We start from the raw sequence: 21,786 nt of genomic DNA on the forward strand, positions 1-21,786 counted from the left end.
TTAAAGGTAAGCCAAACATAATGACAATTCTTTCCTGTGGCCTAAAGATATTGTTTGTAACAGAAAAATGTTCATTATATACAAGAAGCATAAGCAAGAGAACACTTGTAATTCAATAATTCTAAGTTTAATTTTGTTTTGTAAAATATATATATATAGTCCATGAGAAAGCTAATTCAATTGGCATTTTATTTTCTTAAGCTTTGAAATGATTTCATTCAGCTTAGGTATAGGGAAGCAAAATTATTGTATGCAGAAATCATTTTTGTCTACAAAAGAATCAGGAATAATTGCATTGTTAAGTTACATTTCTGTATTTTCCCCGGTTTTAAGTAATATTGCAGTCCTCGATAGTCTTTCATTCAGTAATCACAGGGCATTATATAAGCCACGTAAAGGTAAGGAAGAATCATTACAGGTGGCTAAACTGAGACATAAGGAATCTAAATGACTGGTTTGGGGTGGCACGTTGGAAGAAAATTATGACTTGAGCTCCTCTGACTGCAGCCTTTCTAAAAATGCAGAAGGTTTCTGTGTTGCCAGTTCCGTTGTTCATCTCTTACTTGCTTCTCTATTCTACCTGGCTGTGGACATGAAATACGTTTTGCCTTGTGGTGCTGTTCCTCATTGAGGATGCCAGCCTAAGGCAGAAGAGTTGCTGTGTTTTTCATCTCATTCTTTTTATTCTATTTACCCTGCCTCTCTGATTTCTCTTCAGCTGTGATCATCGTTGGCTTAATATGAGATTTGTCATTCTATCAGCTACAAAACCCCATAAACAGGTCTGTAAGTTGGTGGCATCCTCTCATCATTACTATAATTGGCCAGCAAGAACCCTCCAGCTCTCAGAAATTACTTCTTTGTACAGTAGGGTGTAAACAGAAGAGAGGTTTGCTAGTGTGAGCTGTAAACTGATATTTGCACAATTTATTTGTATTTACTTTGTCGTATTTTATCTTCTCAATCAGGAGCTAAGGGAATTGTGTTGCAATTGGACTCTAAGTGAGATGAAGCTAGCAGCTGGAAACCACTCCATTCAAAGTGAAATGGATTGTGTGTGTTCACAATTGGTTAAATAACACATGTTTTAATGGAGAACTGCATGTTGGAGTCATATATATACGTTTTTATTAAAAAATATGTACTTTGATAGGAAAAGTCAACTTATCGGTGTTATTGGGGAATCTTTCCAAGACTTAGCTTTCAAGTGGATAAAAGAGTACAAACTTGGGATAACCAAAGGTGAATACAACCAAATTGGCTACTCCATTAGCATAGCTGTCCAGCTGCATCCTAGGCTCTGAGGCCACTCCAAAACCACAAGCCCGACTGCCTCAGAAGCCTGCCAAGGAGCCAGCTGCTGCTAATAAAGCAGAGTCTACAACTTGGCATCTGGGGCCTGTGATTCCCATCCAGAAGAAATTGTATGTGAAAAATATTTAAAATTTGCCTTTTTAAAGAGTGTATTGCTTTGGAAGAAGAACGCTTTAGACTAAACTTGCAGCAGGCAAAAAACTACATAAGAGTGCTATGGTTGCCATGGGAAGAAAAATACCATCCTTGAGAAAGGAGGTTGCATGCTGGAAGGAGGAGTGCTGTTCATTTTGTAACCAAAGAGGCTTCTGGTTCAGCATTTCTGGGTTATTGAGTAAGAAAGACCAAGGTGTCTTATTATTGATGCTTAGCTGTGCGCATGGGGCACTTTGTTTCAGAGGGCTCACTGCTAGGGCGTAAGAGCAAGGGTGCATTCCTGAGACTGCGTAAGAATTAAGCACATTAATTTCTTACTTTTAAATAATGAAAAAGAAGAAATTTCATTCATTTTTCAAAGATGAAAACAAATCCTATTAGCCAGCCGTGCTAAATTAATAAGCTGCTTGGAATGATCTACAAACTGGTTCCTTTTCCTCACACTCCCCATTGAATAATGAAGCATGAGAATTGAAAAACGAGTTGGTTGCATTGGATATGTGAAAAATTAACGGCCAAGTCGGCTCCAAATTCCAGCTGCCTTTTGAAGTAAACCATGTAGATTTTGCTTAATATTTTTTTTTTCCTAGTGCTGCAGGTCCAGTGCTTGGCCATGCTGGGAAAACTTCTTTCCCAGATGTCTGCAGTTGGTGGCAGGGATTTTGAGTCAGTGCTATGCTCCTCGTGGCTCTTGTGTCATGGAAGTTAACTGCATTAACTGCCTGCAGCCACAGAGGGAGCCCATATCAGAACCAGACCCAAATATCCAGCCATCAGGTGCATGAGGCTGCCCCCCTTGAGCACCGTGTGGGATCCCACAGCGAGTGGGCTGTATCTTGGATCATCAGCGGGTTGCCATTCATTTCTTTCACTCCCCTTATTAGGTGGAGATCAACGAACAGAGCCTGTGCTCATTTGGAGGCAAAACGCATACCTCTGCCATCAGTCGTGTGCTCCTCGGCTCACGAAACAAGAATTCAAAGCTTTCTTCTGACCTGAAGCTTTTAGCCTGGCGACTGGCCAGAAGATGTCATCAGCCCTAGTACAGGCAATTTTGTAATCTTTCTGCGGACGCTGTTCTGGGGTATTGGATGTGCATGGAAATTACTGTGGGCTGCAGTGCCTGAGATTTATTAGCGAAGAGAGGGTTGGGAGCGTAGCAGCGCTCGCTGGTCTGAGAAGGTCAGCAGCCTCCAAAGCGGAGTACAGCCGCATCTCCGCCAACCCGTGAAGCATCTCGCTGGGTGCTGTGGTGAGCCTGGACATTTGCGCCTGCCTTGTGGCTGCTTCAGCTCTAACTTGAGAGACTAACTTGTCCCATGGCCTAATTCTTGGGGTGTAACGAGGACTTTTTTTTTATTATTATTATTATTATTATTAGCGGTGGCCTTAAAAATCAGTGTAAATGCGATTCAGGTTCACTTCTAGGTCCCCATTCAGCTTACTGAGGGGGATAAAATGGTTTAGGCTTAAATTAGAATTAGGCCCCTAGTGCTTTCCTCTGTGTGAAGATAAAGATCTTACAATAGAGTGAAAATTGCCCTTTATATTTCAGAGGTATATTTCCACTTTATTATTTTTTTTCTTGCTTATTAGGTTGGTGTGAGAATAGGCCATTTATCCATTATCCCCTGCTAAGACATATATAATAACAACAATTAATAATTAAAGTACATAGCACTTTATTGACGTGCAGAAAATTCTGTCTTTGTGTCCTTACGTCATTCGCATGCATGCAGTGTGTATGTTAAACTTGGAAGTAGGAGGGTAAAGGAGTGAGAATGTTACCTTGACTTTTTTTTTTTTTTTTTTTTAAACATTACCAATCTTGAAAATGTGCAAAATTACCACGGGACGTTTCCTGTGCTGGTGCTATGCTCAAGCTAAATGAATGCCACAGTCACATTTACCTCTGCTATGGCCCTGGAGCGTCCAGAGATTTAAATATGCTTTCAGCTAGGATGTTTTAAGATGCTTGCCCTCATGCCTTTGGTGGAGGTTACCATTGTCTGCAGCGTGATCACAGCTTCGGCGTGGAGCTGATTTCCCGGCTGTGCCCGTGGCACTGGGGCGCAGCCAAGGCGGTTCCCTGTGCTGGAGCTCGGGGCTGCTGCTCCGAGTCTCTGTGTCTGGGAATGACATTGAAGCTCGGCTGGATGAGGATTACCCAGTGGTAAAGTGTGTGTGCAGGGAAATATGATCTGTATGCATTAAGTGCTTTTGATTGTCAGCAAAAGTATCTGCACAGATACTGGGGGAAGGAAGCACGTTGCCCTTTCTCTGTTACTGGAGATGAGAGTGAATGTCATTACTTGCCAGTGTGGTGATCCCACTGTCTATTAAGCTGATTTTTCCTTTTAGTGGATCCTACTTGAGTTGCATTACAACCCAGCTGGATTGTAGAGGAATTGTGTTGTCCTAACACTCAAATGATTTGTGCCCACCGACCTGGTTTGCATGAGAGAAACTGGGGAGGAGAAGGGAGAAGACAGCGGGAAAGGCATCACAGCAAGAAGCACGGGGCTTTGTGCTTCATCAAAGCCTCTGAGCTTCACCAATCACTGATGCTCCCTTTAAGTTCTCTCTCTCTTTTTTTTTTTTTTTTTTTTTTTTTTTTGACTCATCTAGGTAAAAGAGGCTTGTTTGAAAGAGTTTAAAGCCACTAATTTAAAAATATCCTCCTACCAAGGCTCTGATTTCTTATGTACATAATTATGAGCGCTAAAGTAGGGCCACCGAAATGAAAGGGACAGTTGATTAGCATGATCAGAATTACTTACAGCCTTCAATATTTTCTCTATTCGGGGCCTAAGTGCAGAACTAGCATATATCAGAAGTCACTAAAGTGTCACTGCTACTATAATGAAAATCGCATATGGTTTGCCTTTATTAGGCCATTAGCACACCATGGTTAGCTTAGCATTGACCCACCATTTACCTGCAGCTGCATCCATGCATTCTGCTACCAGAACATGCTGATTTTCTTGCAGAAACCAGCTTTTCCCCACCTCATGCCCCAGCTCACCTGTGCCTCGGCTTTTCCACGCAGGTGACAGTGGTGGCAGGAGCCATCCTCTCCCTGCCAAGCCCTCTCTCTTGGCAGGCAAGCAGGCACGCTGATGGTCAGTGAGCTGGGGATGGTTGAAACAACTTAAATTCAGTACTCTTTCCCCATATCGGAGGTGCTTAGGTAATTTTTATAGCCTGAGGATGCATCTTCTTTCAGAGCATGTATTTTCCAGAGCATTAGGAGAGCATATTGTTCTCCCCCGTGGGAATGCCTCCCTTCTGAAGTGATGCTTCTCAGTGGGTTGTGTGTGGTTTGTGGTTGTTCAGAAGTGGGTAAGTTCCTAAGAGCGGGAGGTGCTATCCTGACCTTATTTTCCAAACCCTGTTTTCTGCTGTGAAAGAAATGTAATGACAGAGTGTTTCCAGGCTGCTTTGTTTCTTCCCCTCTCAGGCTGCCTAGCTCCTTGCCACCTGGCTCTGTGTGCACTGGAGGCTCCTTGTATTTAGGAAAGATTGCTTAGGCTTCTGGTATCAGCTCCCATACCTTTGGCTAGATATTCTTATTTTTATCTCGGAATATTCTTAAAGCAGATTGTGTTTAACTTCTTTCTGTAATGCTAATTACATCTGAGTATCCATCATTTCAGAGGCTAATTTTGGGATCTAGATAAAATAGATTCATAATTGAGCTACTTTAATTTCACTCTAAACAATAGCACGGAGGGTGAAATAAGGCACTTTATAGCCTTGGCTGAACCCCAAATCTCGGCCCAGTTTTGTGTTCCGAGGGGTGTTGCTGGCCCAGGTTGGGTGCCTGCACTATGGGAGCGGGTGGCTGGAGATGGGCAGGGGGACAGGAGGGGAATGCCCTTCATTCATTGCTACCTGGACAAAGCCCAGTAACAGCCTCTTTTCTGTTTTTGTTTCCAGCAGTCCTATGCACCAGCTCCCCACCCCATGGCTCCTCCCAGCCCCAGCACAAACAGCAGCAACAACAGCAGCAACAACAGCAGTGGAGAGCAGTTGAGTAAAACCAACCTGTACATTCGAGGCCTTCCACCCGGCACCACTGACCAGGACCTTATCAAGCTGTGCCAGCCGTAAGTGCAGTTAAAATACTCGGTGTCTTTGGGCAAGAAAATGTTAAAGCTGGCCTTTCACTTAACACTTGAGTTTATCCACAAAAAAAAAGAACACTGATGAGCTTGAAGGCTAACCATTATTCCTCGAGTTTGAACAGATAATGAATGCCTGTTGAAAACCTTCTGGTAATGAGTTTTAGGGGACGGAGAGATGATGAGGACCTTCACATAAACTTATATTTATCTGGTTTCTTTCTTACGGTTAACAAAAAAAAAAAAAAAAAAAAAAAAAAAAAAAGGAAATTTGCATGGGAAAAAATCCTCCCTAATGACAGATTTTATAGTTACAATAATCTGTGAATCATAACCTCGTGCACAACAAAACATGGGTGTTCCCACCTCAGTCATTTATCACATCTTTCAATTGCTGTGTCACACATTGCTGGGCTCAGAGATTGAGAAGTATGAAAACTGTGGAAGGTGTCCTTGTAGCAAACATCTCATTACCTGCAGTTCCACTGAGAACTGATGATGTAGAAAGTAGCACCTTCTACTTCCCTGTTATCTCTAGAGTCATGTTTACAGTTTCTACTGATAAATATCAATTTTGTTGTGTTTTAACACTGTTAAAACTGGAAAGGAAGTATGAAGGAGCTCTTTGCTCCTCATGCATCATCAACAGAGCTGTTTCCAAAAACATTGCAGCTGGCTAACCCTTCTCACTTGACCTATTAGTGGGCACTAAGGGTAGATATGAAGACCTGACTGGACTTCCAATGTCTCTATTGTTATCGGTGATGTGGGAGGGGGATAATCCAGTTTGAGATTCCAAGCAGAGATCACCTGGGTAGAATTTAGGGTAATGTTTTTTTTGTGTTAAAAATAAAAATGTCGAGAAATTTAAAGAAATAAAAATCCACCCACTCTTTGATACATAACTGCAGTGCTTTTGTCATACAATAGTCTCTTCCTAAAAACAACAACATCTCTGATATTTTTTCATTGCACATCAGCATTTCAAATAGGGATCAAAAATGGATGTTGGTGAAGTAAGGAACAGTCTGTGGCTCATCTACTGACCTGAACCCAAATTGCTGTTGTTTTGAAGTTTGGAATAGGAGTAAATATGTAATGGGATGTTACATTTATGTCATTCTGCACTTCCTGCACCAGAAGTGCTGAAGCACCTCCCAAAATATACCTTATGCATACCTGACTGAGCAGGAGTGGAAGCAGAAGTCTTGTTGAAGTGATATATGAACTTTAAGAAAATGATGTTAGCTTGGGACTCTTCCCTGTGACTTTCTGTTGCTGAAGTCAATACAGCTTGAAGTGGTTCACTGTTCACAGCAGCATAGCATGCTGGTGATTTTTCATATTGGATGCAAGTGGAATTGTTAGTATACCTGCCTGACATTTGTACGAACCATATCCATTGACACTTCCCACTTGTGACAGTCACAGATAATCCCAGTTCAAGGGCCAGATCCTCAGCAGGTATAAATTGACTGTAGCTCTGCTGACATTCGGAAAGCTATTTTGCTAGACATCGTCTTGCAGCCTGACCCTTTCCAAGTTCAGACAAATGCTTTCAGCTGAGCAGCTGATCAGGAATGAACTAACTATTCCTACAGGAGCCTCATGGCAGCAGCGCTTAGTGCTGCAGTCATGGTGTGAGGCATAAGATGGCTGTGGGTTCCTTGAATCCAGCTCAGAGAAAGCGTCCCTACCCCTTTGTCCTCGTATGGGAAATGCACATCAACTGAGAGTTTCCTTTTGGCAAATTCCTTTGGCAATTTTTAATGTGCTCCACTAAACTTAATCTGGTCTGTGATTAGAGGGCTTTGTCTTGCTATCATGGAGTTCCTGTGTGAACAGATGCTCTTTAAGAAAAATGCTGACATTTATTTTGCTGATTTTCTATCCTTTGGCTGAGTGGAAGTGAGGAGAAACCAGATAGTTGTTCTTATTTTTTTCTTTTTTTCTTTTTTTTTCTTTTTTTTTTCTTAAGAGTGCTAAAGGTATTTAGCAAAGCAAAAAGGAAAGATGACATAGGAAAACTTAAATATATGAAAATAGAAGAATTTGTCATGACAGCATATAGATTCTTAATAGTTTGCAAGACATTTTCTTTACCTTTGCAGTTGGTTACATAGTAGAGATGAATTAATGTCTAGATCCCATTGTTCTTAACTGTTTTCAAAACATGCAGTATGTGTAACAGCAATCTGCTGCTACATGAGCAAGACATACATTTGTGTCTTTAGAAACAGTTGTCTTTTATACACATTTTCTCTTAGCTTATAAAACTGGGGTCTCACCACGCAAACGAAAGATAATACACATACTAAAGACTTAGTGTATTAAGTATTCACAAAACAGCAGAAGGTGCTAGCTTGTAGGCTTCCTGCATAGAAGTAATGGTGTAATTTGTTACAGGATATGAGGTGAAAATTTGGATTCCGTAAACCACTGTATTATTTGCAGTACAGGGTTTTTGGAGAGCTGCCTTGAAGGAAGGTATTCACCAAAGCTAGTTTATGGACACTGGTTCCCCTAGGCTAGCTGCCAGTGCCTAAAGTGAGCTCTTCTGAACCCATTTCCTCTGCTCCAGCATGAGACAAGGCTGCCAGCAGTACAACTGTCACTTGCAGTGTCTGACATTTGGCAGGTCTGAGGAATGATGTTCTAAAAACACAATATTTCTCTCTCAGAAGTACAGGGAATGCTGAAAATGCTTGTGGCTATGTGTATTTATCATAGCACATCCCATTTCCAGGTTTATTCCAGCAAGAAGGCCACCCTCTATGTGACGCCTAACATTGTATTATTTTTTTTTTTCAATTTAATTGCTTTTTGCCAGGTGGTTATGGAAGAGAACACTTTCATTGGATTTTTTTTTTTTTTTTTTTTGATAAACTGAGGGGCTGTCTCGGTGAATTCTGCCTGCTTTTCTGTATTTCTGCTGTGTGTTTTTAGGTGGTACATATTGCACGTTAAACAGAAAACAGCAGACTGGAGTACCATTGATGCTTGAAGTGCAGAGTCCATTACACATGGTGTCAGACATTTCTGACAAATGTTCCGACACTATCAAACCTTTTATCAATTTAAGAGTAACCTTGTCACGGTAATCTGTCAAACTGTTCATATAACTAAAAGAAAGCAAGTCATCATAGGCTGTACAGTAACTGAGTAAATAAAAAAAAAATGCTACTGGAAATTTTCTTTCTGTGTGTGGTTGAGATCCTTGGTATCTGGTTTAACATGTGTCCAGCAAAGTTGCATCAAATTCTCTTTTGCAGTAGACAGCTGCTAGGTTTTACTGTACCTTTTGGGACTTTATACAATGATGCTGTCAAAGGTTACGTTGAAAAAGAGTGAATAGGACTATTTAGCAAGCAAGAATATGTTACTCTTTTACATACGTATCTTTTTCCAGGATTTTCATACAAAGCAAGTAAAGAGACTTCCAAAAATGGACCATGGCCTCTCTTAACCTTTCTTGATGTTTATGTTTATTTTTATTTTTAAAGAGGCTTCACACCCATCTGTGAGCATATTGATCATCAGAACTTGTTAATCTAAAAATTTGATTTTAAATATTCCATCAAAATAATTTTAGATTTATCACTGGCATTTATTACTCTGAGGTGCAGTTACTGCTGTTGTAATAGTACCATCCATTCTGGTCAAAATATGCTCGTCATCAAAAGGAAATATAACCAAACTTAACATGCAAAATTGTACATTATAGAGAGAAATATATCTCTGTACAAGCAAAATATTAATAATTCTTTGAAATATTCATAATCTGTCACTCATATTTTCATGCATGGTATTGTATTTGATCCAGAAGAGTTCCAAAATTCTCTTAAAAACATACACAGATGGCTTAGTCCCTCGTTGGTGTACTGGACACATCACATTCTTACTAAGTATGTCCCAGTGGAGGTGGGCTGAAAGAAAACTCACACAGAAATTAAACATTTAAGCTTTATTACTTAGAAAAATTTTTCTTTTCAAAAACTTGCAGTTTCCCTCTAAGGATTTTGGTCTTTCTGTCTGTCTTTTCTCACATGTGTGCACTGAAGAAGACAGTCCCCAGACTCTTTAAATAGATAAAATAATTTTTGGAAAACAGACAGGGAATTTGGGAAAAGAGATTAAAAGTACCTTTTTGTGTGTCATGTGTCCTGTTTCCCCCCACCCCGACTAACACAAAATTCTGAAAAGTTGGCTTAAAAAACAACATTTGACTAAAAGAAAACAATAATAAATGAGCAACAACAACAACCTTGTGCAGTGCACTATTAAGACATTGGAATGTATTGAAAAAATAATCCCTGTCAGTATTGAGTAAGTCATGAATTTTTCATGCCCAGTCCATAGTCTTAAAGAAAGCTATTTAAAACTTCTGAAGCCTGATAGTTTCAGCTTGCTTATGTTTTTATCCTGATTGAATCCTCCCTGCTTGCACCAATAGCATACCTTCAGGAATCTGCTGTTTCCATCTGCTTTATTGCTCTTGGTTGGGTTAGCTATCTCATCGTCCTTCACCAAGTCTGGACTTCTTTGTGATCCAGGGTAAAATAAAAGGACTTAATTAAATCACCAATGGGAAAAATAGCCATACCTAAAGAGCAGCAAGTCTGCATGCTGGTCAAGCTGTCTTTTGTGGACAATGAACCAGAATTTCAGAGATATATGGTATTCTAGATATGGGAAATCTATACCAGATCATGATTGCCATGAGTGTTTCTTTCTCTGAATAGTTTCTAGATCCATATCTTGTACAGATTACCCAAGATGTGTTTTTGTTCTTGGTTTGTTGTTGTATTTATTTATTTATTTCTGTATTTATGGCTGAAGGTGTCATGATTTGTCTCCTTGGCAAGTCATCGAGTGTGAGACTTTAGCCTTTCATCCCATGCAGAACGTCCTTGGTGTTGTCCCTGTGGAACCTCTGAATAAATATTCCGACCGCTGCTGTTTGGATTCTGCTAAAGGGCTAGCCCCAAGGATAATGTAACTGTGGTTATTAATTGAAAATACACACATTACTTAAATGCTGGACTATTTTTGAAATGAACTCTGTGCATTCCTTTTGCCCCCACAGAAAACTGCTGAGTGTGTTGAGGTTTCAGTGGGGTTCAAGGTGCCTTTCAGGACAGGGTCTCCTGTTAATAGCTGCAACAAGTACGACATTTTCAGTTAGAGTGAGCTTTATGGCAAACTCATGATAGCCAGTTCTGCCATGCGTTAAGGCAGGAAGAGTTTGAAACTCCTGGCTATTCTTTTCTTATTTTCCTTTTGTGAAAATAAGTTTGTTTTATATGAGAACTGATGACAAGAAGGTGTGGGGAGAGAGCTTCCTCCCTTTCTTTTTTTCTGCATTAGTATGTTAATTAGAAATTATTTCTATGAATTATATAAATTTTAACCTAAATAAAATCTCCATAACGAGTTCAAAACCAAAAAGATCAAAAAAAAATCCTAAAATAAGCCCCATGTTCTGCAAGGAATTTTTACCCAGTGTAAATTGGTGCTCTTATCCTGGCCCTGGTGAAGACAAAGCACATACTGTCTGTGATGTGTAGCAGTACAGTGATTTTTTTAATTAAAAATGAATAATAATAATAAAAATACATAATCCACATCTCTCCTATAATTAGAATCACTTGACACTCTGCAATACTTCAGAGACTGAAAGGGTATGAGGGTGAGAGCGCTCACTCAGTGGGATTAGCTTGTATAGGAACCATGGGGTATCATATAGGTTAGTTCCTGCTTATACCATAGTGGATATTTTGGGTCAGTATATCCTGGTAACACGAGAACTGTGAATGGTTTTGAGAGAGCTGTGAGTCTGTTGAAGAGATCAATGTTCATGGGAAGCAAAGAAATGCCCATATTTCAAGGGGAGGAAAAAACAAACAGGCAATCAGCAACAACAAGAAATCATAAATAGATTTGCTTTGTTTTTCCAAGTGAAATCAGGACAGGAAGGCCTTGGGAAAGGTGTACCACTGGACCAAATAGGGCAAAGGTGCCCCGTTGGGCTAAATACGGTGACTCAAAGCAATGAGGGAACTACATGGGTTTGTTCCTCTCACTTTAATGTGTCTGTTCAGATCAGGCTGAAACACAGTGATGGGCCTGCTTGGGGATATCTGTATTATTCACAAGTTCTTTCACTTTGTATCAGGGACTTCCTGAAAGAAGATTAAGATGGCTAAGAAAGAGAAGAAAAAATGAATTCCGGGTTAATTTTAGGTCAGCAACCTAATGGTGAACATTAAGGATGCCTAAAGTAGGCACAGAAGAAGAGAAGGAACGTGACTCTGTGGATGTGATTTGTTATTTGTATCACTGAAAACATCTTCATAGTAATGGTCCTTGCTAATGCTGCTAGAAACACTTAGGGGTTGCTCCCTGTCTCCAAAAGGGTATGCTTCGGTGAACTTGAATTACACCGGAGTTGTTTTGCAGTTTTGTACTCAGTTATACAGACAGTACCTCTTTGCGAGGTGTAAATATGGGTGTGGATGTGCACAGGTGTTTTTCTACTTCACCTGTTATTGAAAAAAAAGTTTGTATATTCATTCCCCATTACAATAATCTCCAAATGTCTTCTATTTAGAAACAAACATTAAAGTTGCCCCAGTAAGCAGCGAGCTGATCCTTTTCTTACCTATCCTCTTTCATCAGGGAAAACAAAACCCTAGGTCAGCAAATGCCCACAGCAGCACAGAGAGCTCCATCTGGGATGTGAACGTTCGCATTGTCAGGAAGAAAGGCAGAAAAATAATCTGCGTAAAGTAATAAATGAGCACCTGCACTCTTCCCTGTTTTGAATGTGCCCGTCTTTTCACTGGAGTGTGACAGAGTGTCAGTGAGAGTTTCTCATCTCCTTTCAAGCTGGATGAACCTGATTTAATGGAAGATAGGGGAGGAGGCAGCATTCTCAGACACTGCTGCTGAAAACATTTCTTCTGATGAATTTTAATTAAAGTCCTTGGGAAAAAAACACACGCGCACACAAAAACAGAGGGTTCATAACAGGAATATTGAGTCTTCTGTGTAGCCGTGTGAAGGGCATGGCTGTAACAGCCACTTGTTTTGCTTACTGTGCAGGAGGGGTGTTGAGATAGAAAGAGGGCAAACACACTTAATGAGCTGCTTCTGACCTGTTCTGAGATTGTGTGTTCCCGGTCTTTCCTTGTCCTCCTCCTTTCAACATTTCTCCAGCATATTTTGTGCACAGCCAGTCAACCATGGCATCACCACTGGGTCCATCCGTGGGGCTTTCTTCGCCTCATTGCTGTAAGTGTTTAAGAACCTGAAAACACTCAGAACTTGTAAAGTATCCAATGGACAGATAGGCTCTGTCTGTCAGACAAGTGTCTGGTTTTGTAATGTGGGTGTTGCTCTGTTGAAGAGCCATCATGATTGTGAGACTGTAGAGTCTGAATTTTCCAGTCCCTCCCAAGGCAGTTTGTAAAACTTAGATGCTCAGTTTCTGCTTTCCAGTGAGGAGGTTCCTTCGATGCACTAATGATTTGGCAGAGGTTGTGGGTGTTTGAACTGTCTGGGACAATTCAATGCGTATGGAGCCAACTACATGGAAGAGCCTTGAACTCCTCCTCCTTTTTTTTTTTTTTTTTTATTTTTTTTATTTCCTCCCCCTTTACCTCTCCCTTTGCATCATTTTCTTTCTCCAGAGTGATCCCCCTCTAAAAAGGGATATTTCTGTTTATTTACCACACTGTTGTCCTTTGTGTGGTTTTGTCTTTTATGGGAATTGTGGCAAGGAAAGTTTTGGTTGTATTTGGCTCTTCTGTTTTGAAGCTCACCCTGCCCTCTTTTATATTTGTTTGCATTTTTGGTATTAGTTGTCCTAAATTCTTCAGTGTCTACTTCAGTGGGTCTTTCCAAGCTCTTGTCTTTAGAGAATTGATAACAGCAGTGGGAGGGCAGAAATGATGGCTGTACAAATGCATGGAGTGTGGAGAAGGAAGCTCTCCAAGTGGGATGTTGTTTATCCTCCTTAGGAGTCACCGACTTTTAGAGGATGATGGAGACAACGTTCATGTTCTGACATATGTGCAGCTACAAAAAAAAAAAAAAGTTTTTGTAGCCTTTCTCTAGAAGGTACGCTGCAGATAAGGTTCCAGCTGTTTGACAAATATGTTGTCCTAAAGCTGTGCTGTAAGGAAACAATACCAGCAACGCTTAATAACCCCCCTGTTCCCTCCCTAAACAGGAATAACCTGGGCACTGCTTCCAGCTAATGGCAGGAATCTTAGGACGTGGCTGTAATTTCTATACAAGCGGAAGTGGCAGGCCAGCTTTGATGGCAAAGCTATTGAATATTATCAGCACTAAAACAAAAATGTCATTGTGTTCAGCTGCTAGCCTTTCCCATACCATTCCAAACAAGCATCGACAAGAGCTCTGTGCTATGTAGCATGCAATGTTCTTCATTCCAAGTATTTGGTAACTTCCCAGAATTATTTGTGTGACAAGCACTGCCGCTAGATTTATATTAAAAGCTAAGAAGTCTGATTTTTTTCAAAAGATGTTCACTAGAGAGGGAATTTCTTAGAATTTTTGCAACTGCGTCAGAGGTTTTCTGTCTGCCTCGTTATAAAACGGAGACCAGAAAGATGGAATGTTTTCAGCTTAATTTTTAAAAGATGTTGATCTCACTGAAAAGGTTTTCTCTTTGGCCGTGTATTTTGTGTGTCCCCGTCACGAGCTGCAGAGAAAGCGGAGACCTCTGGATTCTGCTTCTGGTTCTCCTGGATTATGTGAAAAACATCTGGTGGCAACCTCAAATAAAATAAAGAAGGTAACAGCCATGTGACAATTTAGGTAATTTAGGTTCTATTCAGAAAAAAAGCTTTCTGCCAAGAGATACCCAGTGTCACATGAGCTTTGTGGAAGCACAGCAGTCTGTTCAAAGAGCAGTTATTGCAAGATCAGAGCCATGTTATTGTTTCAGTGTCATACAGGTAATAAGTGCAGCATTTATGGCTATTACTGCCTGGTGATCACACACAAAAAAAAAAAAGGAAAAAAAAGAAAAAGGTGTGTGGGGGAACAGACATGCTTTCCTTACTTCATCTTTTCAGTTCAGCATTTCCATGTACTCCTGGGATTATAATCCAATTATGAAACTTCAATTATTTTCTGTAATTCACTGATTCAAAATGAACATTAACTTTTTGGCTTCTTTATAGTAGGCACCTAATAATTAAAAGGGATAAAATAATTCATGGATTCATACAATTTAGGATCCAGAAGAGACCAAGGGATGATCTAGCATTATTTTCTGCTTGATTCAGGTCCTTAAATATCCCTCATTTGCTCTCAGACCTAATATAGTAATTTATTTATACTAAGAATATCTTCCAGAAAAGCACCCCTCTGCATCTGAAGATAGGAAAACAATAGCAAAACTACCTCTAAGGCTAACAGTTTGTTGCTTTGCCTAACCATGCTCCCCGTTGAGAATTTCTGACCAATTTCCAAATCGACTTTCTGGGGTAGATATTCACCTGTTGGTTCCTGGAGTAATCATATCAAAGACCTTTTAGATTCTCTCCCTCTCCTCACATTTTCTTCCCAGATGTACTTATGCACTATAATCAAGTCACTTTTCAGACTTCTTTCTTTAATAATCAAAATAGATGGAACTGTTTAAGTCTGTGATTACGAGATAGTTTTCCCCAGCCTTTGGATAATTTCATCAAGGACTACTGATGACATCGCGGGGTCATTTAAATGTTTTTTAAAATAATTATTTGAGGTTAGAAATCAGTTCCAAGTTTATAGAGATTAGTATTATGTGTAGTTTATGTAGTTGTATCTGTTTGTATATCTTTAAGTGGAGGAAATGCAATATCTGTGTTCCTGAGCAGGACAAGTGATATTCACAGGCTGGCATAGTGTTGGAGCAGGACTGTAATGAGGAGTATGTGGAGATTGTGGCACCCTGGTACCAAAGCTGTGTCAGAACCAGAAGCTTTTCTCTCCACCTCTGAGGTTTTGATTACCTTTGGCCATAAATCAGATGTCTGTCCACCCTCAGCTTTGCGTTACAAAAAGCCATCCAGTGAGAAAACTGTAGCACCCTTGGAGTTTCATTTTAAAAAGCTAGAAATTTGGATCCAAGCCATACCTATTTTAATTTTTTTTTAGAATTTAATTTCTCTACAAATCTTTAATGTTCCTTGTCCCCTCCCCTTTACTTAAATCAACACCAAATTTAGAATTGTCAGTTAAATAGAGTACAGTTATGATGTATATTATGATATAATTACCCCATGATAACTTAGCACAAATATTTTAGTATACAGTTTATTAAGTGCTGTATGAACTGCATGACAAATGAATTCCTATCACATATATAATCATACAGCCAGTTCAAGGAGCTTGAAGGATTCATATGAGGCAATCTTCTGACTCCCTGGATAAAATGAACTCATAGCAATTGCTTCTAAATGGGAAGGAAAACTGGTGGCTGCAATGGGACAAAATGGAGTATGACCAAGTAGTCATTAAGGGGGATTTCAATAAAAGAAGGGCAATATACTCCTGGCATGATTTTGCTCATTACCTACAGGAAGAATAGGACTAACGTGTCTGCAGGTCTTACAGATGTGGGAGACAGACTGTAACGATGCAGCTGTTAAATACTGTCAGCACTTTTAGGGGCTGTACTTGCTTCATCTCTATTTTCTGTGGGTGGTAAGAAAAAGCTGGCATTGTGGAAACATGGATTTGCTGCTGTTAGCTCCTGTTAGGTTCCTGCATTTGTTTGGTTGTTCTTAGCGCACTTTAATGTAAAGAACCAAGGATTTCTCTTTGCTGGGAGAGCAGATTGTTTGTCCCTGATGTGCAGTTCCCTTGGTGTGCTGGGGATGTGGGGCTGCCAGGCAAGTGGCAGGAGCTCAGTCCCCACTGGTGCTGGAGCAGAGTGGCTGCAGCCAAACCAGCCAGCATGCAAGGCATGAGGATGAGGCAGGTCACAGTGGCAAGATGGGGGACTAAAGTACATTGCAAATCTGTGGGTGTAGGGGTTTGCCATTTTGGTCAGTATGGAGCCAACAACATGGAACAGCCTTGAACTCCTCATCCTGTGTTGTTTATTTTTATTTTTTCCTCCTTTACCTCTTTCTTCATCCCCATTTTCTTTCCCAAGTGTGATTCCCCTCTAAAGGGGGATCTATCATTCGTTTACTAACCTCTGGTTAACAGGGCAAGTGTGCTGAGGAGAACACTCCTATTAAATCTCCCGTCCTAGGATCGCTCCGGCTAACGCACCCATGGCATTTTAATCTCTCTGCAAAGACTCCTGAAAGGGATTTTAAGGACCTCGCCACTCGTTAGTAGCTGTCACCAGCGCGCGAGGCAGGCTCTCAGCAGAGAATTTAGCAGCCCTCCATTGCACCTGGAGTCGAAATGTCGCCAAGCAAATACATCTCTATTGCATCGGCGTGCCAAGTCACGGCGGCACCGCACAGGACTTAGGATGCTGAGCCTGCGAGCGGGGTCCCAGGGCTGTCAGCAGATTCCCGGGGCTGGGCACTTGTAGTTTGGCTGGGGCTGCTGCTGCAGCAGGCCATCCCGTGGGGCTGTCGAGGTGAGCTCAGGGTGAGGCCCTGTGCCATCAGTGAAGTGCCCATCACCTCCTAATGAGGTGGCCCTCCTGTCCTGCAATCAGGAGGTCTGCAGCTGCTCTGCGTAATGGTGTTTAGTAACAGCATGAGCAGCAAGGCGTGCTCTCCTGTTACACGGAGATCCACTAATGCTGGCATCGAGAGTCGCGGGTAATTCAATCACACCCACAAAAATGATATTAGCAACATTAAAGAGTTGTGTAGACTAGCAAAAGACAGGAAATTATAGAGTTCAGGCTTGAAACTTTATCCTGAACTCACCCGTGATGGGCCAAGGTGTTTGGAAATTTCCATAGAGCACATGAGTTTGTGGAGCCTGCAGCGGAGGGGATCGTCCTGCTTGTCTGCAGAGGATTTCCTTGGCTAGCACCAGCCAGCATAAGCGAGAATTATGTAAAGAAATCCTGGCACAATTTAGAGAGCATAGCTGGACAATGTGAGCTTTAAATGCGAATTTCTTGGCTTGGGCGGTTTAACACCCTCCCGCCTCCCCCCCCCCCAGTATTGCTGAAGTGCTGCATCAGGCTTTAGCTGTGTTAACTTTTTCCAGACCAAGTTGAAGTTTGGTAGCTAAGACCCTCTCTTGATTTCCGAACTAGTGTTTAGGGATTGCTTTTAGCTGTTGTTTTCACCTCCGCAAGGGTGGTGGTTGTTCAGTCACTGAAAAGGTTTGTTGTTGGTTTTTAATTTACCTTGTGATTTTAAGATACTGCTCGTATTTGTTTGAAGTCAAGTCACCGGAATGAAGCTGAATTCTCAACAACAGACAAACAAAAAACCCATCACCATCTTTGGGCCTTGTTCATCTTTTTCCTCTTCTCTAGTTCTGCCGATAATTGTAACACAATTTGGTAAGACTAGTTTCATCACCTAAAAAATCTTTGGTTGGAAATGGATGAGGATCAGGTGCCTGTTGTATTCCTCACTGATTCTGGTCTTCCCTTCTGTACCAGCAGGGACAAGGGGAAGTTCTTACAAGGACCCCATGGATCAAAGAGTCAACTGCCAATTTAGCCACAAGGCGTAAACTTCTGCATTTCACCCATTGGCATAACAGTCAATCAGGAGCCAAAGGGAGCATTGTCTGTCACTCCAAAGACGGGACTTACTGCAGTCAAAAGTGGGATTACAGATCTCCCAGAGATGGCAAAGCCAGGAGGTTCACTGCTTGTAAAGCAGCTAAACCAGCAAAAGGTGCAGCACCCAGATCTTTTCTCACATTTTCAGGCAGGTTTTGAAGACTGAAATGCTGAAATGCTTTCTTTCCTTGCAAAGAAAACCCAAGTAAAACCAATGTGAGCTGCAGACACACTGCTCACTGCAGGGTTGATGTACCTTGGTTTGCAGTTCATTGCTCTGTGGTTCTGGGGGAGAGAAAACTACATGATGGTTGTTTTTTGGGGGAAATTAAAAAAAAAAAAAAAAAAAAAAAAAGCAGTGAAAGTAAAGAGTGATGGAAGCTGACAAGTTATTTTACACTCCTAGTAGCTCATTTGAAGGTTATGCATGGCATTTTCTGGAGCTGATGTGCTCTTAATATGGCTAAGCTCAGGGGTTATTCTGATTTTCCCACTGTGCACTTTCTGTGCTAAGGAGCTGGGGAGGAGCGCCACCGTGTCTGTCTCTGTGGTGAACAGGATGGTCATTAATGACCGTACACAGAACAGTAGGATGGCTGTATCCTAGGGGAAATCAATTTTCTGCAGAGAGCCAGGCTTGTAAAGAGTAGAAAATTTCCACTGAAGGGGAGGGGAGGAAAGGGAGACAAAACTGACAGAACAGGGATTAACACATACAAAGGCTTCAAAAGTGACGAAAGACTTTCTGTACAAGGTGGATTTTTTTTTTTCCCACTGTCAAAGTTGATCAAGTCTGAAACATGCTGATCTTGAAGGTGGGAGAGAGAATGGCCATCTGGAGAAGCTCTGGGACAGGAGACATAGGAGAGGTTGTGGAGAAGGCTGCCTGGGGTTTAGACAAATGGTGATTTGTTTCTAAAGCACTTTACTTTTAAATGGAGCACAAATATGCAGAATTTATGAAGATATGAATGCTATTGTCCAATTCACTTCCTGAAGGAGCATTTATATTGCAGACACTTCTGGGTTTCAGAGTCGAGCAGCAAAACCTGAGCCTAGGTTAAAGCTCACTGAGATTGCTCCATGCATGCCTGCAAGACTGCTGTGTCTGTGGTGCGGACAGGTCCTTGTGTTACCACATCCATGTGTGCTTGAGAATTCAGACTGGGGTCATTTTCTTTTGATTTTCTTCACTTTTTCAGGTTTGTGTTCTTGAAATCACAGATCCTGGCTGTGGTACTGAGTGTCTGTGGCTCACTGGCTTTGGAAGTCCTTTGCCATACCCTAATGGTTTGCTTTACTCTCTTCTGTTGATTTTCTGCTAGTTACACCTTGCTTACTTTAAACCAAGCTCACAAAAGCTTGTTTTCCTATGGATGCTCTTGTTTTATATTAGATTTTGGAAAAAAGATATCTATATCACAGGGGAGATACAGGGACTAAACTGTAACTGGTGTTAAATATCATTTGAAGAACAGCTCTGGTAAGAGTAAATTTACTTAGACTTCTTTGTATGTTTATGTGTATGTATCTTAAAAATGTAAGCAGACAAAAATCTGTAAATCTCAGACAAGACGGTGATTCTTTTCTGACTATGCTCAATATTAAAGGCTAAGCCAGAGATAAGATAACATTCCCATAAACATGGAAGCTTGAACAAAGGAGCAGTTGTCCCGAGAATGTGGGAGTCAAAAAGAAACCTAAGTCTGAACTTCAGAAATTGTCTTAAAAAATGGAATATTACATGTAGAGTAATGTTTAATGGCTCTCAGAAATTGAAGAAGAGGGGAAACCCATAGGTCTTTCTCTTGATCTCAGTGGTCTCTGGAGCAAGCCCAAAGAAAGCAGAGGGCAGAGGCATCTGGTAAATGAATAGCTGGAGTAGACCTTTTATTTTGCTTTGGCTTCTTGTTCAAGATGTTGGTCTTCTGAGAACTTCCTTTGCAAACAGCAGAAAGGGAGAGGGTGGGAAAATTCCCATGGCATGAAGCCTCCCCTCAGTCTCCTCTGGGCTGAACAAACCAAGGGACTTCAGCCACTCCTCGTACGCCTTCTCCTCTAGGCCCTTCACCATCTTTGTAGCCCTCCTCTGAACACTCTCTAACAGTTTTATGACCTTTTTATACTGTGATGCCCAAAGCTGCACACAGCAGTTGGGGTGAAGCTGCACCAGCACAAAGCAGAGCAGGACGATCCCTTCCCTCGACTGGCTAGCCCTAAAATGGAGCCTTGGGGAACCCCACTAGTGACTGGCCACCAGCCTGATGTAAGCCCATTTAATATAATCCTTTGAGATTGACTGGACATCCCTCTTACATTGTTTTTGTGTTTTCATTGCTCTGATGGCCTATACTAAAAGCAATCTACTTGCCAATACAGGTGATCATTGTAAATTTTGTGGTATTCATTTTTAAACCCAGCACATTTGGCAGATTATATTTTGGCTGCTGAAATTTTATTTATCCATACGGGATATACTTGCCATTTATCTGTGTGATAGCAGTAGTAAAGTGAGTGGTGTCAGCATCGGGGTTTTCATAAATCTTTAAATCCAGCAGCTCTTTTTATAAAGCTGGGAATAGAATGCAGGGTGGATTTGTTCATTGTTATCATTTTATTTTATTTTATTTTATTTTTTCTTTTGCAAGGTTGTTTTCTGGGATCCAAAACATGCAACTGCCAAGCAGTGTTTTTTCCCTAGCTGAGGATGTTCACTAATATTTGATGAAGATGTTGCCCTTGGTGTTGCCAGCCCTCAGAAGTTTATTGCAAGGTTCACAATATTTGTTTCTTAAACCCTTAGATCCTGAGGCGTGTGATAAGATGGGAATCTCAGCTTTCTATTTAAAAAAAATATAGGTTTCTTTCCATTGTGGCTGTAAAGAGAGGCTTGAAAATGCATCTGAGTCTATCACAAAGGCTCACAATATATAAACAAAATAAAAGAATATTTCAAATTTATTTCTTATTTATTTTTTAATACCAAAAGTTAATTTCTTAACTTCTTGGTGTATTAGTGAGCAACAGGAATTGTCATAACTGTACTCCTTAGCCAGTTACAAGAAGAATTGTGGGTTTATCTCAGTGAATCATAGTTCTCATTCTCCCAAAGTATGCTCAATAATCAGATGAGGCCTTGGTTCTTGATATGTATCTTTATATGGATTGAGGATCACATCTTTTTTAATTAGTTTAACTGAAGGCATCTAAAGGCTCCCAAACTCGACTGAAGCTAATTTGCTTCCAAATCCAGTGCTACTGGTCAAATTTCAGAATGTACTCACTGTATTTTTCAGTGAGTCTTTCTGTTCCTGGGGTAAAATTTCCCAGCAGATTCATGAAATATTTAAATTTTTCCTCCTTCCTCCAGATTTGCCCATGTATATTTCAGAAAAATGGGTTACAGAGCACATATTTTTTAGAGATCTCCATCCAGGCAGGAACTACCAAGTGCCTTTT

The 21,786-nt window shown here is 40.8% G+C and overlaps 1 protein-coding gene across 9 annotated transcripts in view; it reads left to right on the plus strand.

Moving 5' to 3' along the window:
* RBMS3 (RNA binding motif single stranded interacting protein 3) overlaps window positions 1-21,786 on the plus strand; it is a 694,738-nt gene that overhangs the window by 347,846 nt on the left and 325,106 nt on the right. For 7 of the 9 annotated variants that reach the window (XM_032183106.1, XM_032183102.1, XM_032183101.1 and 4 more), the window contains one exon: window positions 5,410-5,579. In XM_032183106.1, the coding sequence (XP_032038997.1) occupies window positions 5,410-5,579 (170 nt within the window). The remainder of the gene's footprint in view (window positions 1-5,409; window positions 5,580-21,786) is intronic. The other 2 variants (XM_032183103.1, XM_032183110.1) reach the window with 1 other exon arrangement.

This window comes from Aythya fuligula, chromosome 2 (genome assembly GCF_009819795.1).
Source record: "Aythya fuligula isolate bAytFul2 chromosome 2, bAytFul2.pri, whole genome shotgun sequence".
Lineage (NCBI taxonomy): Eukaryota > Metazoa > Chordata > Aves > Anseriformes > Anatidae > Aythya > Aythya fuligula.